General features: G+C 46.1%; 3 protein-coding genes across 4 annotated transcripts in view; 2 read left to right on the forward strand and 1 right to left on the reverse strand.

The window, feature by feature from the left end:
- Window positions 1-1,044: 1,044 nt before the first annotated feature.
- Window positions 1,045-7,430, reverse strand: taf6 (TAF6 RNA polymerase II, TATA box binding protein (TBP)-associated factor). Of its 2 annotated transcripts, none has more exons than XM_056595491.1 (15): window positions 7,209-7,430; window positions 6,386-6,546; window positions 6,206-6,292; window positions 5,913-6,066; window positions 5,737-5,793; window positions 5,526-5,642; window positions 5,237-5,355; window positions 4,797-4,874; window positions 4,561-4,662; window positions 4,112-4,294; window positions 3,736-3,810; window positions 3,517-3,642; window positions 2,917-3,090; window positions 2,149-2,340; window positions 1,045-1,531 (listed from the first exon to the last, which is right to left on the reverse strand). In XM_056595491.1, exons 2-15 carry the CDS (start codon window positions 6,539-6,541, stop codon window positions 1,259-1,261), a joined length of 1,893 nt encoding a protein of 630 aa, XP_056451466.1. In that variant the 5' UTR covers window positions 6,542-6,546; window positions 7,209-7,430; the 3' UTR covers window positions 1,045-1,258. The 2 variants fall into 2 exon arrangements, with proteins under 2 accessions (XP_056451466.1, XP_056451467.1); XM_056595492.1 differs by having other exon boundaries at window positions 1,052-1,531; window positions 6,386-6,543.
- Window positions 7,431-7,696: 266 nt separating this feature from the next.
- Window positions 7,697-12,125, forward strand: mrps31 (mitochondrial ribosomal protein S31). Its single transcript, XM_056594636.1, has 7 exons — window positions 7,697-7,902; window positions 8,539-9,132; window positions 9,483-9,653; window positions 9,854-9,952; window positions 10,049-10,125; window positions 10,337-10,477; window positions 11,110-12,125. Exons 1-7 carry the CDS (start codon window positions 7,799-7,801, stop codon window positions 11,343-11,345), a joined length of 1,422 nt encoding a protein of 473 aa, XP_056450611.1. The 5' UTR covers window positions 7,697-7,798; the 3' UTR covers window positions 11,346-12,125.
- Window positions 12,126-12,436: 311 nt separating this feature from the next.
- Window positions 12,437-16,725, forward strand: part of LOC130385882 (forkhead box protein O1-B-like) — a 15,594-nt gene continuing 11,305 nt past the window's right edge. Inside the window, exon 1 of the mRNA XM_056594635.1 lies at window positions 12,437-13,253. Within this exon, the coding sequence (XP_056450610.1) occupies window positions 12,639-13,253 (615 nt within the window). The 5' untranslated portion in view covers window positions 12,437-12,638. The remainder of the gene's footprint in view (window positions 13,254-16,725) is intronic.

The raw sequence follows: 16,725 nt of genomic DNA on the forward strand, positions 1-16,725 counted from the left end.
TGGACTCTTCTTGACCCCCTATCTCTCTATATGCCCACGTTATTGATCCTCGACGCTGGTTGGTTTAAGCACATTAGCAACTGGATAAATTAGGTTACTTCAGGCCAACTTCGCTAGGCCCAGGTATATCTTCATACAACACTTGTATACCTCCAGTAGCACTAAATGGACTGTGAAGTCTATTTCAGGTGTTCCCAACCCTTTTTTGTTCCATGGACCGGCATATTCATAAAAAAAAAACCCGAGGAGGACCAGTAGACAATTGAATGCATTCATTTGATGATGCATCATTTTTAAACAAAGAATGTGGCGGACGACCTCTCCTCGCGTAGGATGGCCTCATGTCAAATCGAGTGAGAATAGGCTCAAATCGTGAGCAGAGGTACTTTAAGGTTATAGGTGTACGGTATATGTGCTGCATATCTGTGTCTGAGTGGGGATCTTGATCACACTTTTAAGTAGATTATATTCTAGATTGCATACTGGGTAGAACTTCTTGTGGCATGATGAATTGGTGAGGATGGTTTTCTGATGGACATCTTTATGTGAATGATCTCCACTTTGACGTTTCCCAGTGCTCAACGGCACTTGAGAGAATGGCAACCAGGAAATTTAGCGTTCTGTTAAAGTGCAACTATTACTAGCGGCCATTACCAGTGGAAACCCTGTCTCATACCAATGGAAGGAAAAGCTTTGCCCAGGGCCCCTGCCCCTGTATCGGCAGCAGCAGGTGACCGCGGAAAACTAATTCATGAATTGGCCTGATGTTGAAGTTTAAGAAATTAGAAATCCCCTTCACAGCATTGTTGATGCTGTGAAGGGGACAGAGGATATACAGTACAGGTACCATCCAATTCATTGAATGTTCATTTCCATGTTCATTAGCTTATACATAAGATTGCATTTCCCTGTTTTTAGTGATTGGGGGAACGTTCAAATTAATGCTTTCAATGTTCAAAGAAATCTTGATTGTTGGCACAATTGTGTTGGTAAATTTCGATGTTTTCCCATTCTTAATTTGAAGAAAAACTCAAATACAAGCAAAGTTCTTACAAAATCAGATTTATTTAAGAGTTAAAAAAGGTAAACAAAATCAGAATATCAGCCGAACCATTACAAATGTCCCATTGACCTACTGATTTTTTTTTCTTATAGAACATGAAGTTATTTACAATTTGTGTGTTTGTGTGTGTGGAGTTATGTATGTGTGTTTGTGTGCACGTGTGTGTGTACGTGAGGTTACAGTCCGGGCTTAGTCTCAGTGCGTGCTCGCCCCAGGGGAGTCGGACCTCTCCAGCTTCATGCCGGCCTCCAGCTGGGCCGTGGAGGAGGAGATGGCTGTGAGCCCGGAGCCCTTGCCGTCCAGGGACGCCGAAGAGGGGAGGGACACCACGATGTACTTCTGCATGGGCCGCGACGCCGTCAGCCCCGGCCCGCCCCCGGACTCCAGCTTCACCAGGGGCTGCAGGCCCGAGGTGGCGCTCTGCACCGTGCTGGTGCCGCCCGACTGGGAGGAGCTCAGCGTGATCACCTGGAGGAGGAACAGAGGCCATGGTTCATGTTTGCTTCTACCGGTGTTGAATAACACCCGGCCGCCCCCCCGTTGTGGAAGGAAACTTTGTATGACATCATCACACCTTGGGGCCTTAAGGCTTAGCTATGGTTGGATGTCGACGCAACGCAAAGGGGGTTTACGGCCCCATAACGCCCTTGTGGACCCTTGTAACGTAAACCCGACGCAGAACCCAAACCGGTTCACTGCGTGGTCATTGCGTTGTGTCGACGTACAACCATAACTGAGCCATTACCATCGCACCATCTCGTTAGCAGCCATCTTTGCCTACCTAGACCAATGGCTGCTAGGTGAATAAAGCCCATGAAATTGCCTGGAAGTGGTCAAAACTCCCACAATATTCAAGAATCTAAGATGGCTTGTTAAACTTCGCCACCTGATGGAAAAATAGGGGCAAACTCATTTAAAATCATGACTTCCAATACAGAATTGTTGATCCGCTTTTTAAGTCATGAACAATAATTTTGACTTAAATCCTTCATAATAAAAGGACATAAATCTCTTGCTTAAAAGAAAACCCTCCAGACTTGAGAGTGTGTCGGCCTTCTGGTCTGAACTGAATGCCCGCCCGTCACCTGTTGGGTCGACGACGCTCCCGAGCTGGTTGCCATGACGATGTACTTGGTGGCTGGCGGAGAGGGCTGAGTGGGCGTCCCCGGGCGGGGGGACATCAGGGTGAGGGAGCTGGGCACCTTGATGATGCTGGGGGTCCGAGGCCCCCCGGAGCCCCCGAGGCTGCTCTGGGAGACTGTGAGGGTGGGGCGAGGCTGCAACACAACAACACACACACACACACACACACACACACACACGTCATACCACACAACATACACCAGTGCAGCACTACTACACAACTCTAATGAACTCTCACCCCGCGTACAATGTTGTCCATTTATAGGACCAACGAACCCCCGGACGCCATCTTTAAAAAATGCTATTTAATTTTCCTTCTGCTGCTGCATTGCGGCCTGCTCCTTTAAACAGTTTAATTCAGTCTCAATAAGTGGAGGACAGGCGTGTTTCAGCACGATTAACCAGCAGGAGACCGGGTAACCATATCGCTCTATAAAGAGGGCACGCATGCATTAGCATACGTTTAACCTAGAGAAGGAGTCCTCACAAGCAAACAAACCTAGAAGAGGTGTTTTGGGTTTGGGTTTGTTTTTAAAAACCAAGCGCACAAGCAATGAAATCCATTTCTGGATGACGGTTCTAAAGCAGAAGGATGGTGGAGCCCGTGTTGAACACGAGGAGTGTTGTAAAGACCTCGGTAACCAAAGGAATACGATGTGCCCTACTGAACAATAGAACAGAACATCCTGTGGTGTGCCGAGTCCCAGTACCTGTGTGATTGTTAAGGTAGTTCTGTTGACCTGCTGGGCCTGCAGCGCGGCCTGGGTGCGGGCCTTGACCACGTGGGAGCAGAGCATGGGACCCAGGTAGCCGTAGTCCAGCCGGTACTGCTCAACGTTGTCCGGAGGGTTCCGCGTCTTGGCGATGACACTGGCACAGTGTTTCTTAGAGGATGAGGGGGATAAATAAATGATTATACAATAACAAAAAACAAGGTCACTTTCTGTTACACACTTGAATTAAGGCAACTATTTATCAACTATTTTTATATACTACATTTATATTTTGAATGCAATACAACTATCCATCCAAAGCAGATTGATGTACAAAAGACAGACTACTTCTTAACTATCAAGCACTTGACTACTGATAATAACAAAGAATTCCAGTTTCATTACTATAGCTATGTTTTTAAGAAAGTCAGTTGTGCACAAGTTATTCAAATTTAGATTGATGGCTGCCTTCGTTCTCAGCCTCACAAAAGTCACTTCTGGCAGAGACAAGATAAAAGTGTCTGCCAAACGACTCGATGCAAATCTATGCCCTGTGCCTCACAGACACAATCGTGGAGACTTTCCTGAAGCTCTTACCAACAAGAGGCTCTGGACGTGGTCCGCGCCGATCTTATCGATGTTGGAGACCACGGGCCCGTCCATCACGGCTCTGATGCGAGCCCCCTCGATGGTCAGTCGGGGGAGAATCAGAGTCTTTATCACCTGCAAGAGACGAAACGGAACAAGGTGTAAAGGGGCTACAGTGACAACAGTGCAGTGAGGAAGGTGAGGTCAGTGACGACGCAGCCCACTCACGTCAGCGCCAAGCTCGGACAGCCCTGCGATGCAGCCGTAGCGAGTGGTCCACTGGGTCTTCTCGTCCAGCCAGCTCTGCAACAGACAGAGAGGGTCAATGAGCTGAGGCCACCATTATTCAGACAGCAGTCGCAGTGAGAAGGTTACGGTTGTTTCATGAAGAGTAAGCTACGGGATTAGGTGCAAGCTTTTGAAAAGTATGACAAATCAACTTAGGTATTGGCTTTCTTGTCATTCCATTGGGCAATTCTTTTTTTATGTTACGTTACTGGTGAATTAGGGAAGAAACAAGGATTGGTTTGAGGGGCGTTAGGCTTAGAAGGATGAATAAATGAACATGACTACATGGCAACATGACAGACTCAAGGCACCGTACCTTAGTGAATGTCTTGGTGATGCGGGACTGGATGTTGTTGGTGGTGGTGCTGAAGGTCTTGCAGCTCTGGGCCATGAGGCGGGCAGCAAAGTCGCGCAGGGCCCAGTGGTTGTCCACATCCGGCCGCAAGCACAGCTGCTTGCTCACGATACAGGTCACCACGGCCGGGATGAGCTCGTGCAGCTGAACAAGGGGAAGAAAGAATAGTTTTATGCTTTAAGCATTTGAATAAACCTCTGATCAATTTAATCACTCATCATAGAAACTCTACGTTGAAAAGATCTTCACATTTCAATGGCAGGAGTTGGAGGAGAAACCTCTGCAAACAACATTGGGATTTATGGATCGTTTGGCTGACCTGGGAGTCCAAACACCCTAGCCCTAATCCTACAGCGCTGGGACAGCAAAGGAGATGTGCGACCTGTGCGTTGATCTGAACCATCACTCACGTATTTCTCCAGGTAGAGGGTGGGGTTGTCCATCAGAGCCTTCACCATCCGCATCAGATAGATGAGCAGAGCCAGGTTGTTCTGCACCACATTCACACGCACCTGACGGGGAACAGAGCTGGGACGATTAGTGCTTATCGGGTACATCAGACAGATACATTATACACATATACTGTAGTACATCAGTGTTATCTACAAAAATAATCTTGAAAAATAAATAAATAAAATAAGCTCACCCCCTCAGAGATGAACGTGCTGAACCTGGGGAGCATCTGGTAGAGCCCAGGGTCCGTGGCGATACTCTGCAGTGCCTCCTGGAGGCGGCAAACGCAAACAAACATACAGTAGTCAAGAGTTGAATAACCTCCATATCCTTCACTTAAAATTATTCCTTCTTCCTTTCCTTGAGGTCTTTAAAAAAACAATACATTTCAAATATATTCATCAGATTCATGGTAGAAGCTTTCACTTGACGGCCCTGTTTCAAACCAATTCTACCACTAGTTACATAGACCGACTACGGATTTACAGTTTCAGGATAGCAAAGAAGGTTTATTCATTAAATGTCTAGAAGTTGAGTATCAATTTCCATTCGTCTGGGCCAATGTGAAAGGCGATGAGGTCAAGCGATCTGGGTGCCCGTTTGAAACGTCACCAGCATACAGACAAGACTTACGGCTCTCTTGGCTTCGCAGGAGCCCACGCAGGCCTCTGTGATCTCCTTGTAGTACAGCTGCTGCTCCACAGAGAGCTCGTGGGTGCTGCGCGGCTTCAGCCTCAGACCCTTATCCTTTCCTGAGGTGGCGACAAAATGATCATCATTCATTCGGAACGTCCTCTGAGACAAGCGCACAGTGCCTGAGAGGAGCACAACTAGACACACTTGCAAAATGTAAACACAACACTTGAAGTTGTGAATTTGAAGTCTGTATTGGAGCAGGATTTGGTGAATGCCAGCTGCTGACCTTTGCTCTCTGCGGAAGTTGCGCCCTGGGTCTTGTTCTGTATGCCATCCTCCTCTTGGCCAGGCTTGACCACTTTCAGAGGCTCTGTGGATTCAGCCTTTTGCTGCTCTTTAGGAGCTGTAATACAGAAAGCATGTTTTTTAATGGCAATTCAATTTAAAAAAAAGATTTTTTGCAAGAGGTCAACCCCGAAAAGAGCTCAAAGTCTCACCTGGCGGTGGATTTTCAGGTATCGCAGGCTGCACACCGTCAATGCTTAACCAATGGGCTGTGGGGATCAAAACAGGACGGAAGGGTCAACTCACCCGGCTTACAAATTCAGGCTAGAACCTCTCGTTCGGCAGAATTGAACGGAAGGAGAAGGCAAGATGAGCACACGTGGGTTACCTTTGAGGGAAACGTCTAGGGGCACACGGGGCAGGGGCGTGTTGATGATGTCACTCAGGTCCACTTCTTTCTCTTCGTAGAAGTGAAGCTCCCTGCCGCCGCCGCTGGCGAAGCGGAAGGGGATGAAGTCCTGGGACTGGAAGCCGTACAAGGGCTGCAGGCGAGGGAAGCAGGAGGGCATCTCAGGGTTAGTGAGAGGATGACACCAGGGACAGAAGGAATACTACCACCGGTTTGACATCACTTCCTTGTTCACGAGTACTTGATGTGGCAGGTGTTGGGACCTTTCTCACCTCTACATTTTTTAGCTTGAGCGCGTTATCGATGTCACTGGTTGTTAATTTGCGCCGCTTTCCGTGGTGCATGAACTTAAGAGCATCCTGTGAGAAATATACGGAAAAGGGATTTGAGTTTACGTTACAATGCAACATCCCGTAGCAGTTTTATTAGAAGTAGCTGCCACTGCCACTTACCTGGGCAATTTCTTTAATTCTGTAGCTGACCTCGTCACTGAGGGCAACGCAACTCTCCTCTTGCAGCTGGCCTACACCTATAGACTCTGCCATGGCCTTCATTGATTCCGTGGGCACGACCACAGTGCACTGCTTTGGCCGACGCTCCTCCGCCATGGCTGCTAAGGATCACAGAGTATAGCACCCCGTTATGTTAGGTGGGTGTGTCAGAAACACTTACAATTTAAATTACAACGCATTCTAGAAGCAGACTAGTACACTTAAACACTGCTTGGTTTGTGTATACATGCATGCTGTCCTAGCTACTTGCCCTAAGAAGTATCAAAATACTCGGAATACTGTGTTGTGTTAACAGTTAACTGAACTTCTAGTTGGGTTGTTGAACCATAAACGGAATAATAGTAAACATGGAACTTTTGCGTTAAGGAACATGCCAAATTATTTACAACAGTTTATACAATTTGAAATAATTGTAATTTGACAAACAGTCAAATTAAGATATCGTGCAGGTTTTGTGCTGTTTATGTTTTATTTGACCATATAGTGAGGCGGGATTCTTCTATTATCGAGGCTATTTCAGCGCTTACTGACTGAACCAAACCATTCGTGTACATGGACGGCGGGGTTTCTCACTGGAAGACGTGTATCCCACCCACAACCCAACACAACCCACTATTCGTGCACAATACTCAACCAAAATATAAATAAACATACGAAGGTATTGTTCAGGTGGTTATACAATGCATGCAACAATTTTGTGATTATGAAGTTTCTAGATGTTTAGCTTGAATGCTAGTTATTTAGCCAGTGTTAGCGCTCTTACCCGTGTTGTAGCGATATTGTATCCCAATCAAAGCTGCACGAAAACGTATGCAAATAAAACAAATTGTGCTAATATTTTCAAAAATATATCTGGCCAGAATAATTTCGCAGGATTTATATCCATATTTTCATTTAACTATTTAACTAGAAACTGCTCCAACCTCTTTTTCGGAAATAACGCCATTTTGATTCACGTTGAGCTGTGTCATGTTATCGCGATAACTCGATTCATAAGACAACAAACGCCCTCTACTGGATGTTCAACCACTCATCAGCAAAGGTTCACCAAATACTGAAATAAATACTGTCTTTATTTTATGATATTTGGCGGTTTTTATGGCTGAATTTAAAAACCGTTCTGGCTGTAAAACCTTTTATTTTTAAATTATGAATGTTTTTACTTAATAGTTGATGGAAACTTCCTTGCGTTTCTGCAGTGGAACTAGCGTCATAACCGAGTAGTTCGGCGCCGGTGACATTTCCCTGCTGCACCCGAAGGAAACGTCAGGAACGTGCATTGCAAGGACATAAGACTGCCGGGGTTGTTGGGGTTATAAAACATACTGATTTTGTGCTTTGGGAATAGCAAAAATGTATCGGGGTCTACTCCGTACGGCTCGTCAGTGTGCGTTTAGTCTTCACCAAACGGGTGCTTTACCACCCAAATGCGACCATGCTGCACTTCCAGTGTTCAGGTGGGATATTTTGATCAACTGTTGACCTGCACTGAATGGATCACGTTATCAGTTATACGTTATGACACTAGTTTATTCATCCTGAATTCAATTGTACACAGTTGTTTCTGTACTGGATGTCAGCCTTTCTCTGTTACGCAGCGTTATTCATTCATTTATTCGGCCCATTACGCGAGGTGGCTTTAGTGCCTTTGTTGATGATGCACTAGTCGCTCCTTTCAAAGTGACAGGTTAGTACCTCTGACCTTGAGCTTTTCCAAAAGAAAGAAGAATCGTAGCAGGAGGCCGTTCACTCCGGATGTTGTTTCATACTGAATTTTGTGTAGATCGCTGTTATTTAGCAAATCTGCTATCTTTGGGCGTATGCGTACCCTATGATTAGTTATATCAAGTGTCGTGTTTGTTATTGCCTAATCAATCATATTTGCAGTCTTTGACGTTGGTTCAGATGTCAATGGTGAACATGACAATGTATTGCAAAGTATTTCAGATTGGGATACATTTTTTCAGAGTAAAGTTAAACATAAACACTAGACATTAGTAGCATCTTAGCTGCTGTTGTCCCTATGTTATTCTTTCCCCATATAAGATGTATCCAAGTAAATAGCTGCCATCTATACATTGGTTTATCACCAGGCTGGGACGCAGCGTGGGAATCAACCCTTTCAACACAAGTTCAACCAGCTACTGTGAAAACAAGGAAAATGCTCCAGCCCCTCCTCAGCTGAAGGACAAGGAAGATGCCCAAAAAGACAGTGCATCGTTGGCAGCACCAACCGACCAGGCGAAGGTGGAGATGACAGCCGAGTGTGAAGGAAACAATCTGCCAGACAATGCTCCACCACCGCCTCAGGCGAAAGACAAAGAAGATGCCCACAAAGACAGTGACTCGTTGGCAACCCCAACCGACCAGGTGCAGGTGGAGATGGCAGCCGAGTGCGAAGGAACCAATCTGCCGGAGCAGGGCGAGACACTGTTGAAGACACCATTGAAGACCGAAGAAGGAAACCAACAGAAAACAGAGGAGAGGCAGCCGAGGGTGAAGACTGGAAAGGAGAGTCTGCTAGACCTTCTGGTAGCCATGAAGGTCGACGTCACCACCAGTAAGAAACGATCTAAAGGCACGAAGATCCCGGCACGCCACGAGCCCACGGTAACGCCCAAGCCAGCCGCTATGGAGAGCACCCACAGCATGTTCCAGAAGGCTACGGTGGAGGCGTCCATCCAGAGGTGAGACGAGAGACGGGGCGGAGTCACCAAGCCTCTGCTAAATCCAACCGCTCCTTCTGAAACACGATGTAATGCAGTCGATGCCCTGGTAGTTGTACTCTTACTGTTGAGTGGTTTAGAATACCTCTAACCAAAGCTATTTGCAGTGATTTATTCAAGATGACTGAAATGAATGAGCAGGTATAGCTGTTCTGCATCTTTCTCAGAGATTTAATCAGCGGATCTTTGAATATCAAACCCAGAGCCTTATGGCTGGGAGTTGACACACCCTATCCCTAACCACATGCTCTCCCTCAAAGAATAGCCCTACTTTGATTTAGTTATTGATCAGACATGTTTTTCCTGTGCAGTGATGCACAGCCCTCGGTGGCCAGCCTGAGTCCTGAGCTGGTGGCGGCGGCCTCGGCGGCGGCCGCCTCTCTGCCCGACCCCAGCCGGGCCGAGTCTGAGCTCCTGCAGCAGCTGAGGCAGCACGAGGCCGAGCCCGAGGACCACAAGAGAGGAGAGGCCAACAATATAGGGTGCGTTGGACTTGAGAACACATTCTACATGTGGCCACATTAAATGCACGCACTCCTGCAGCCAATGTAGATATAAGAAAATCGTATACTCAAATGTCATGCATGATTTGAATGCAGGTTTATTCTGTATTTTATTCTTGTATTCCATGTTGAAAGAGATTCATATTTCATCATTAACGTTTGGACTATTTTCCTCTCAGGAACATCATTGCGGACATGAAGGTGGGCAGGCCGACCCCCAGACAGCACACGCGGTCTTCCAACACAATCCACTTTGACGAGGACGGCCGGGGCTACAAGTGATTTACTTTATTTTATTTTATCATTGAATTGTGTTTTGTGAATGATTTCTTCATATCCAGTCCTCATATACACGTGTCTTCTATTTTTCTTAGGAAGAGCTTATTTGAAAGGAAAAGACTGGGCATCTTCAACCCTGCTACTGATGAAGAAAGTACAGACGCAGCAATAGGTATGCAATATGGGTGATACCAATGTCTTGTTGAACCTACATTCAGCGCTCTGTCGATTTATATGATTTAATAAATGAATCTACGCAGTTAGAATGAGGTTAAATTTTCATTAGCTAGCAGATTGCTATGCTACATTTCAAAAGTCAATTTTGTATTACAGCCTTCCAACGTTCTTCTGACTTTAGCAATCATTTGATGTCATATTTACAGCAGGGCCAAATTTGTGGGACACAGAGTTTGCCAATCTGTTGGTCCGGACAGCCAATCATATGCCGAGGAACGGCTTTGAGGAGATGATCGAGTGGACCAGAGACGGAAGACTTTGGCAGTACCCGATCGACAATGAAATTGGTGAGAGCTATTAATTTAGCCGATGCTTCTTTCTAAAGATACTGTAAGGAATCACATATCACGGTAGGGGGCGCAGCATCTTGTTCATGGATGTCTACAGTCGGTCTGCGGATGCAGGGTAGCAAACCCAGATTTTTTTTCGGCTGGCATTCTGAACTCCTAAGTTGACTCTCCTCATCCTCCCATTACATTTACATCCATTCATTTTCATTCCCTGAAGTGTCTTCCAGGTTAGATAGCAAAATTTCAATTTGAGGAACTACAAAATAAATTTGCTACATGTGGCACATTTTCAAAAACAACTTAATTGCAGACACAGACTTTAAAAAATGTAATGCAAGAACAATTACCCTCACCAAGTTTATGTAACATTTAAACCAAGAAGGAACAATCCCGGCTCTACACAAGGCAATACCTCACTGAGGGAGTCTTACCCTGTTTGAGGGGGCTACGGTTAGGGGTGACATCAAATATGGCCTATAAAGCCCTTTGCGACTGTTTCTTTGAAAAATTGCTAGCCAAATAAAATGGACTCTACTTGACTCCCCAGTACCCACAGAAACCAACTTGAAATAAAAAGTGTATTTAAGACTTGATTTGTTTTGTAACTCCCGACTCGTCCCTCTCTCAAGGCCTGGAGGAGGAGGCGGCGGTGGCGTTCCACGAGCACATCTTCCTGGACCGCCACCTGGAGGAGGGCTTCCCGCGCCAAGGCCCCGTGCGCCACTTCATGGAGCTGGTGGTGGCCGGCCTCTCCAGGAACCACCACCTGAGCGTGCGCCAGAAGACGGAGCACATCGACTGGTACCGCACCTACTTCCAGGAGAAGGAGGATGTGCTCAAGGAGGCCGCCGCGTTCCTCAACTAGTCCGTCTGTGAACCTTTATATTATAACACGCGCAGCGTCGGATGTGGGGACGCACCGTGGAGGTCCGCACTGAACTGACCCCCCCCTGGAGAGTTTATTAGACTGAAAACGACTCGGTCAATCATTTGAGTAAGTGTCATCACAAAGACTGCCGTTGTGAGAGGATGGAGTTAGAAGGCTCTAAACGTGTTTATGTCACGTATGCACTGGTATCCAATTCATGTTTGTATGTTATTGAAAGAAAATATACTTATTTTCTGACCTTTTTGTTCTAAACACAGAAACCGAGATGGTTCACATTCACACCCAAAAACACACAATCGCCTTGTATTGTTTATTTAATGACTTCTCCCGTTTGTATGCTTATCCTCGTATTTCTTATCATAATTCTACCATGACAAAAAAAGTTGGCCTGTCATTTCCCCTTATGGCTCAAAGTGTGTGTGATCCAGGGCTGACTGAAAGCTGACACGCACTTCACTTTGATATTCATGTTAATTTAACAAACAAAGTCTGTATGTACTGCATCGTATTTGTGTAGGTCTCAATGGGCCCAACAGGCTGACCGTCCAGCCTAACTTTAAAATGTTTAAAAAAGTATGCCGTATTAGTATGCCCACTAGTTGCCGCCATTTCACACGTGCAATCATAGAAATCGTAATGTAGTCTACAGTTGTAGATTAACTCAGTAAATTTGACTTAATACTCTGTTATGGTCTGGCTATTCACATTGTATTAACCAAGTGACTACAGAAAGCATAATAAAAAAAATATTGTCAAAGAGAACAAATTACAGTTAACCTTAAAATCTCAACTATCCGGTAACAAATATGTGCAATAGGCTATAATGTCTTTCATAAATCAAAAAAGATATCCAGTATCCTAGGCTGTGTGCTTAAAAAGGTGGGCTATTTTAGAACAAATTCTATTACATTTAAACTATTTAAATGTGTTATTTCTTACATGTTTACTACGATAGGGCAATCCAGCCTACAGTGTGATGTTTAGCAGTCATTGGCCACAAGTTGTCACTCCAGGACACTCTGGGTGTCTACCGTGATAACAGAGCTGCCCTAACAGTCACAGATTAGGCGCTCCACGCAGAGTGGATGTGGACCAGAACAGCGTGTGTTCAGTTTGACGAGGCTGCAGGAGCATGCTGACACCGGGAGGCCGCGCTTCTAAAGAGTCTTATTGTGCGATGCCTGCTGCTCGAGTCCAATCCATGTCATCGTTGTTTTTTTTAATCGCAAGCTATTTCTCACTCGCCGTTTAACAACACGAACAACAGACATGACTGAGATCCCGCGGCAACAATTGCTCGAAATCGACCCGGACTTTGAACCGCTCTCTCGTCCCCGGTCATGCACCTGGCCCCTGCCCCGTCCGGAGGTCATCGAACCTGGGGGATCCTCCAACACCTCTTCCCCGGATCCGTCGGTGAAACAAGAACCCGGGGGGAGGAACGCGGACTTCATCGGTAACCTCGCTCTGCTGGAGGAGACCGACGACTTTGAAGATGAGCAACAACCTCCCAACCAGAGTGTGTGCAGCGAGTTTCACACTCTTGAAAACTCGGCGGCGGCTCACGTGCACCCTGCAGGGCGGCAACATCAGACACATCAGAGTCACCGCGCGGGGCTCCAGCCGCCCCGTCCACAGGTGGCCGGGCTCGCGCCTCCCTCTTCAAGCTGTCCCTCCATCAGCTCCTCGTCTCTCGCGCAGCGGAAGAGCAGCTCGTCCCGCCGCAATGCTTGGGGGAACATGTCCTACGCCGACCTGATCACAAAGGCGATCGATAGCTCGCCCGACAAGCGTCTCACCCTGGCTCAGATATACGACTGGATGGTCAAGAGTGTGCCCTATTTTAAGGATAAAGGAGACAGCAATAGCTCTGCAGGCTGGAAGGTGAGTGTCACTTAGTTTTGCGTAACCTTATGACTCTTATTGACCCAGCATAGTTGTGTATAGTCGTCTGACTGGGATCTGTGTAGAGATGCTCATACCATTCAAACAACTCATCATACTACAAAGATATTAGGCTCTCGAAGGTACTGTAGGTTTTAGTCTCTTTCACTATAGGAAATTATAGTTTTGTGTGTGTGTGTGTGTGTGTGTGTGTGTGTGTGTGTGTGTGTGTGTGTGTGTGTGTGTGTGTGTGTGTGTGTGTGTGTGTGTGTGTGTGTGTGTGTGTGTGTGTGTGTGTGTGTGTGTGTGTGTGAAAAAGGCCATTCATCACATTGACCCAGAGGCCCTCAAGCGACATCTGATGGTTTATGTACTAAACACAACAGTGTCACCCCAGCCTCAGAACTGTTGCGTTATGGCGTGTTGTCTTGTAGACTCTCCCAAGCTCAGCAGTCTCTTTAGGCTCTATGGAGGATAAGAAAATAACGTCTTTAACCATCACAAATGTCCAGTCCTTTGTTGAGTTTATCAAACCTTTCGACGGAGAATGGAAACAGGTTGATTTCGGTGTGGATTGAAAGGAGGTGGGATCAGTTGTAAAGTTTTCTTTTTTGTTAGTAAGGATCTTAAACTAGGAGCTGGACGAATCAACAATGAGTTTAATATTTTAAAAAATGTTTAAAACATTTGTCTGTTACTAGTTAGTTTATTAATGAGTTCTGCTTTCTACTCATATGATCAGGGAATATAGTCCCCTATATATTTCCGAGCCTGATTATTTCTAATCGCCGTGCGTCTAAAAGCAACATTGTGGTATCAATGAACAGAGAGAGCAATGCGCTCCTAGGGTTAATAGGGTTCTGTGTCTATACTACATTTATTTATATATATATATATATATATATATATATATATATATATATATATATATATATATCCTATTTTCATAAATACACATGCAATAGTTATTTATGTTGAAAAGAATGTGACCCCCCCCCTCTTCTCACACTTTCCTCCCCCTCCCCCCTCCTCCTTCCCCTCCCCCCCTCCTCCTCCCCCTCCTCCCCTCCCCTCCTCCTCCCCTTTCATACTTCTACAATCCACTGTGAATGGAACGTTCGCTGCTCCCATGACAATAACAGGAGGTGACATTAAATTCCTCCAATCAGTGTGTGTGTGTTTGGCAGCGGTGGTGGGGAATGGAGGAGGAGATGTGAAGGAGCAGGGGGGCAACACAGCCATGATGCTGAGGAACCGCGTCACACATCCTCCATTCCCAAACCGTGCGTTGCTATCTCCCTGTTCCTGTCTTCTAGAATTTCCGCCCCGGATACCTCAGACTAGTATGTGTGTGTGTGTTGGGAAGGGGGGGGGGGGGGGGGGGGGCAGAAGGAGGAGGTGTTTATTTTGGAGGTAGGGGCCGATGGGGGCGCTTCCCTTTATCCTCTGCTAACATTCCCTTTCATGCCGAATGGCTACCTTTTATGTTTTGGGTTTCTTCTTTTCTCTCGTCTTTAAAGATTCGCTTCCGGGGTTTTGGGTCTAGTCGCAATACCCTGTTCACCACCGGACAGCACATCATACATAACATTTTCTTAACTGGGAAGAACACTCCTTAAAGCGCTCATTAATGCAGTTCGACATACTTTTACTATTTACAATTTTGTCATTTTTCAGATCTATTTTTCCTAAGCAACTTTTAGTTAAGCAACATGTCACTACACATTCGGCAGCAGGTAGGGGTTAGGGCATCGTGCTCAAGGATGTGGATATTGGGGTTCGAACCATCAACCTTTTGGCTGGAACCCTCCATGATTATAGACTATCCCTGTTCCTGTCAGTGGGATACTTAGCTTATATAAGAAATAAGAATAGCTGTTGGGGATTCCACATTTTGTGGCCTCTACGACAGCTACAGACTATGAAGACTTAACAACCACACTCAATATACTCTTTCTGCACATAAAATGTGCTGAGCAAATCAAAATTGTCCTCAGTTCAAAACATAAGGGGTTGCGGAGGCATCATGTCTACCAGTGGGTTCAAGTCTGGCGGTCGACTGTATCGACCTGCTCTGGTCGAATCTAACCCCTTGCTTTAGGATGTAACACACAAGACAAGGTATTAAAGAGAATAAACCTACAGTCCAGCAGTGTGTCAAACCTGGTGCCCATGAGGTTGACTCCCAGATCGGTGGGCCTTGGCACGGCTTGTTATTAAGTATTTTTACTCTTTCCTGTCCCCCTACAATGAGCTATGATGCATTTCCTGCCCGCTGGATGGAAACAGCGGCATGCGCTAACATTCCCGCCCGGAAAAACACCAAGGGGTCATGGCTGGAAAAATAAAATAAAATAAAGGAGGTCAAGAGGGTTCACCGCAGGGGGCTAGGGGGGGGGTTGCCAGAAACCAGCTCCATTCTCCACCTCTGTTTGTCACCACGCCGTCACCACAACGTTCACTGTGGCCAGCGTCGTGAGCCACCATCTCTTGGGTCTATACATGAAGTGACGAAAGTTGCTGATGGGTGTGTGTGTGTGTGTGTGTGTGTGTGTTTGTGTGTGTGCTTGTGTGTATGTTTGTGTTACTATGTTTGTGTGTGTGTGTGTGTGTGTGTGTGTATGTTTGTGTGTGTATATATGTGTGTGTCTGTGTGTCTATATGTGTGTTTGGGTGTGTGTGTGTGTGGGTGTGCGAGTGTGTGTATGTTTGTATATGTGTTTGTGTATGTCTGTGTGTGTATATATGTGCGTGTCTATATATATGGGTGTGGCTGTGCGTTTGTGTGTGCGTGTGTGTTTGTGTATATATGTGCGTGTCTGCGTATCTATATATGTGTGTGTGTGTGTGTGTGTGTGTGTGTGTGTGTGTGTGAATATATGTGTGTGTGTGTGTGTGTGAATATATGTGTGTGTGTGTTTTCTAAACTGTGATAACATTACTCCACCCTGAGGCTGGAGGTGAGGAGGTGCCGCAGGCGCCACACTCCCTCTCCTCCAGTCCGCCCGCACCCCTGTGCCCCGTGAACACCCCTGGGTCTACATTATGGCCTGCTACCAAAAATATGTGTTGCAGCAGCAGCAGCAGCTCTCAGTGTTTATAAAGCCGGGCCCTGCCCAGCGGGAAGCCCCGGGCCCCTGGGGGATAACTGCAGGGCCGCAGGGTTCGTTCAGACGCAGAACGCCTAACGCCTAACTGGAAAATAGTGTGTTGTTGTTGTCTTTCACTGGGCTGTGACCCCACACAGGAAGCACCGTCCCCTGGGATGTTTGTGTTTAAAACTGGGACCCAACCTGGCTATGGAGACATCTTACCACAAACTGAAAGAGATATATACTGTACACGTTAAGTGGAGGGTTGTGTTAGGGAAGATTGATTTAGCAGGGACAGAACACATCAATCAGCTCAATTATACATATATATATACAGTGTATATATAAATATATATACACTGTATATATATCTATATATA

The sequence above is a fragment of the Gadus chalcogrammus genome, chromosome 7, assembly GCF_026213295.1.
Source record: "Gadus chalcogrammus isolate NIFS_2021 chromosome 7, NIFS_Gcha_1.0, whole genome shotgun sequence".
NCBI classification, from domain to species: domain Eukaryota; kingdom Metazoa; phylum Chordata; class Actinopteri; order Gadiformes; family Gadidae; genus Gadus; species Gadus chalcogrammus.

Coding starts and splice junctions, on each gene's coding strand:
- taf6 (XM_056595491.1), bottom strand. CDS start 6,541: ATGGCGGAGGAGCGTCGGCCAAAGCAGTGCACTGTGGTCGTGCCCACG. Junction 6,293..6,385: donor GAATTAAAGAAATTGCCCAG/GTAAGTGGCAGT, acceptor TATTTCTCACAG/GATGCTCTTAAGTTCATGCA. Junction 6,067..6,205: donor TCAAGCTAAAAAATGTAGAG/GTGAGAAAGGTC, acceptor CCTCGCCTGCAG/CCCTTGTACGGCTTCCAGTC.
- mrps31 (XM_056594636.1), top strand. CDS start 7,799: ATGTATCGGGGTCTACTCCGTACGGCTCGTCAGTGTGCGTTTAGTCTT. Junction 9,953..10,048: donor GAGGACGGCCGGGGCTACAA/GTGATTTACTTT, acceptor TATTTTTCTTAG/GAAGAGCTTATTTGAAAGGA. Junction 10,126..10,336: donor AAGTACAGACGCAGCAATAG/GTATGCAATATG, acceptor TCATATTTACAG/CAGGGCCAAATTTGTGGGAC.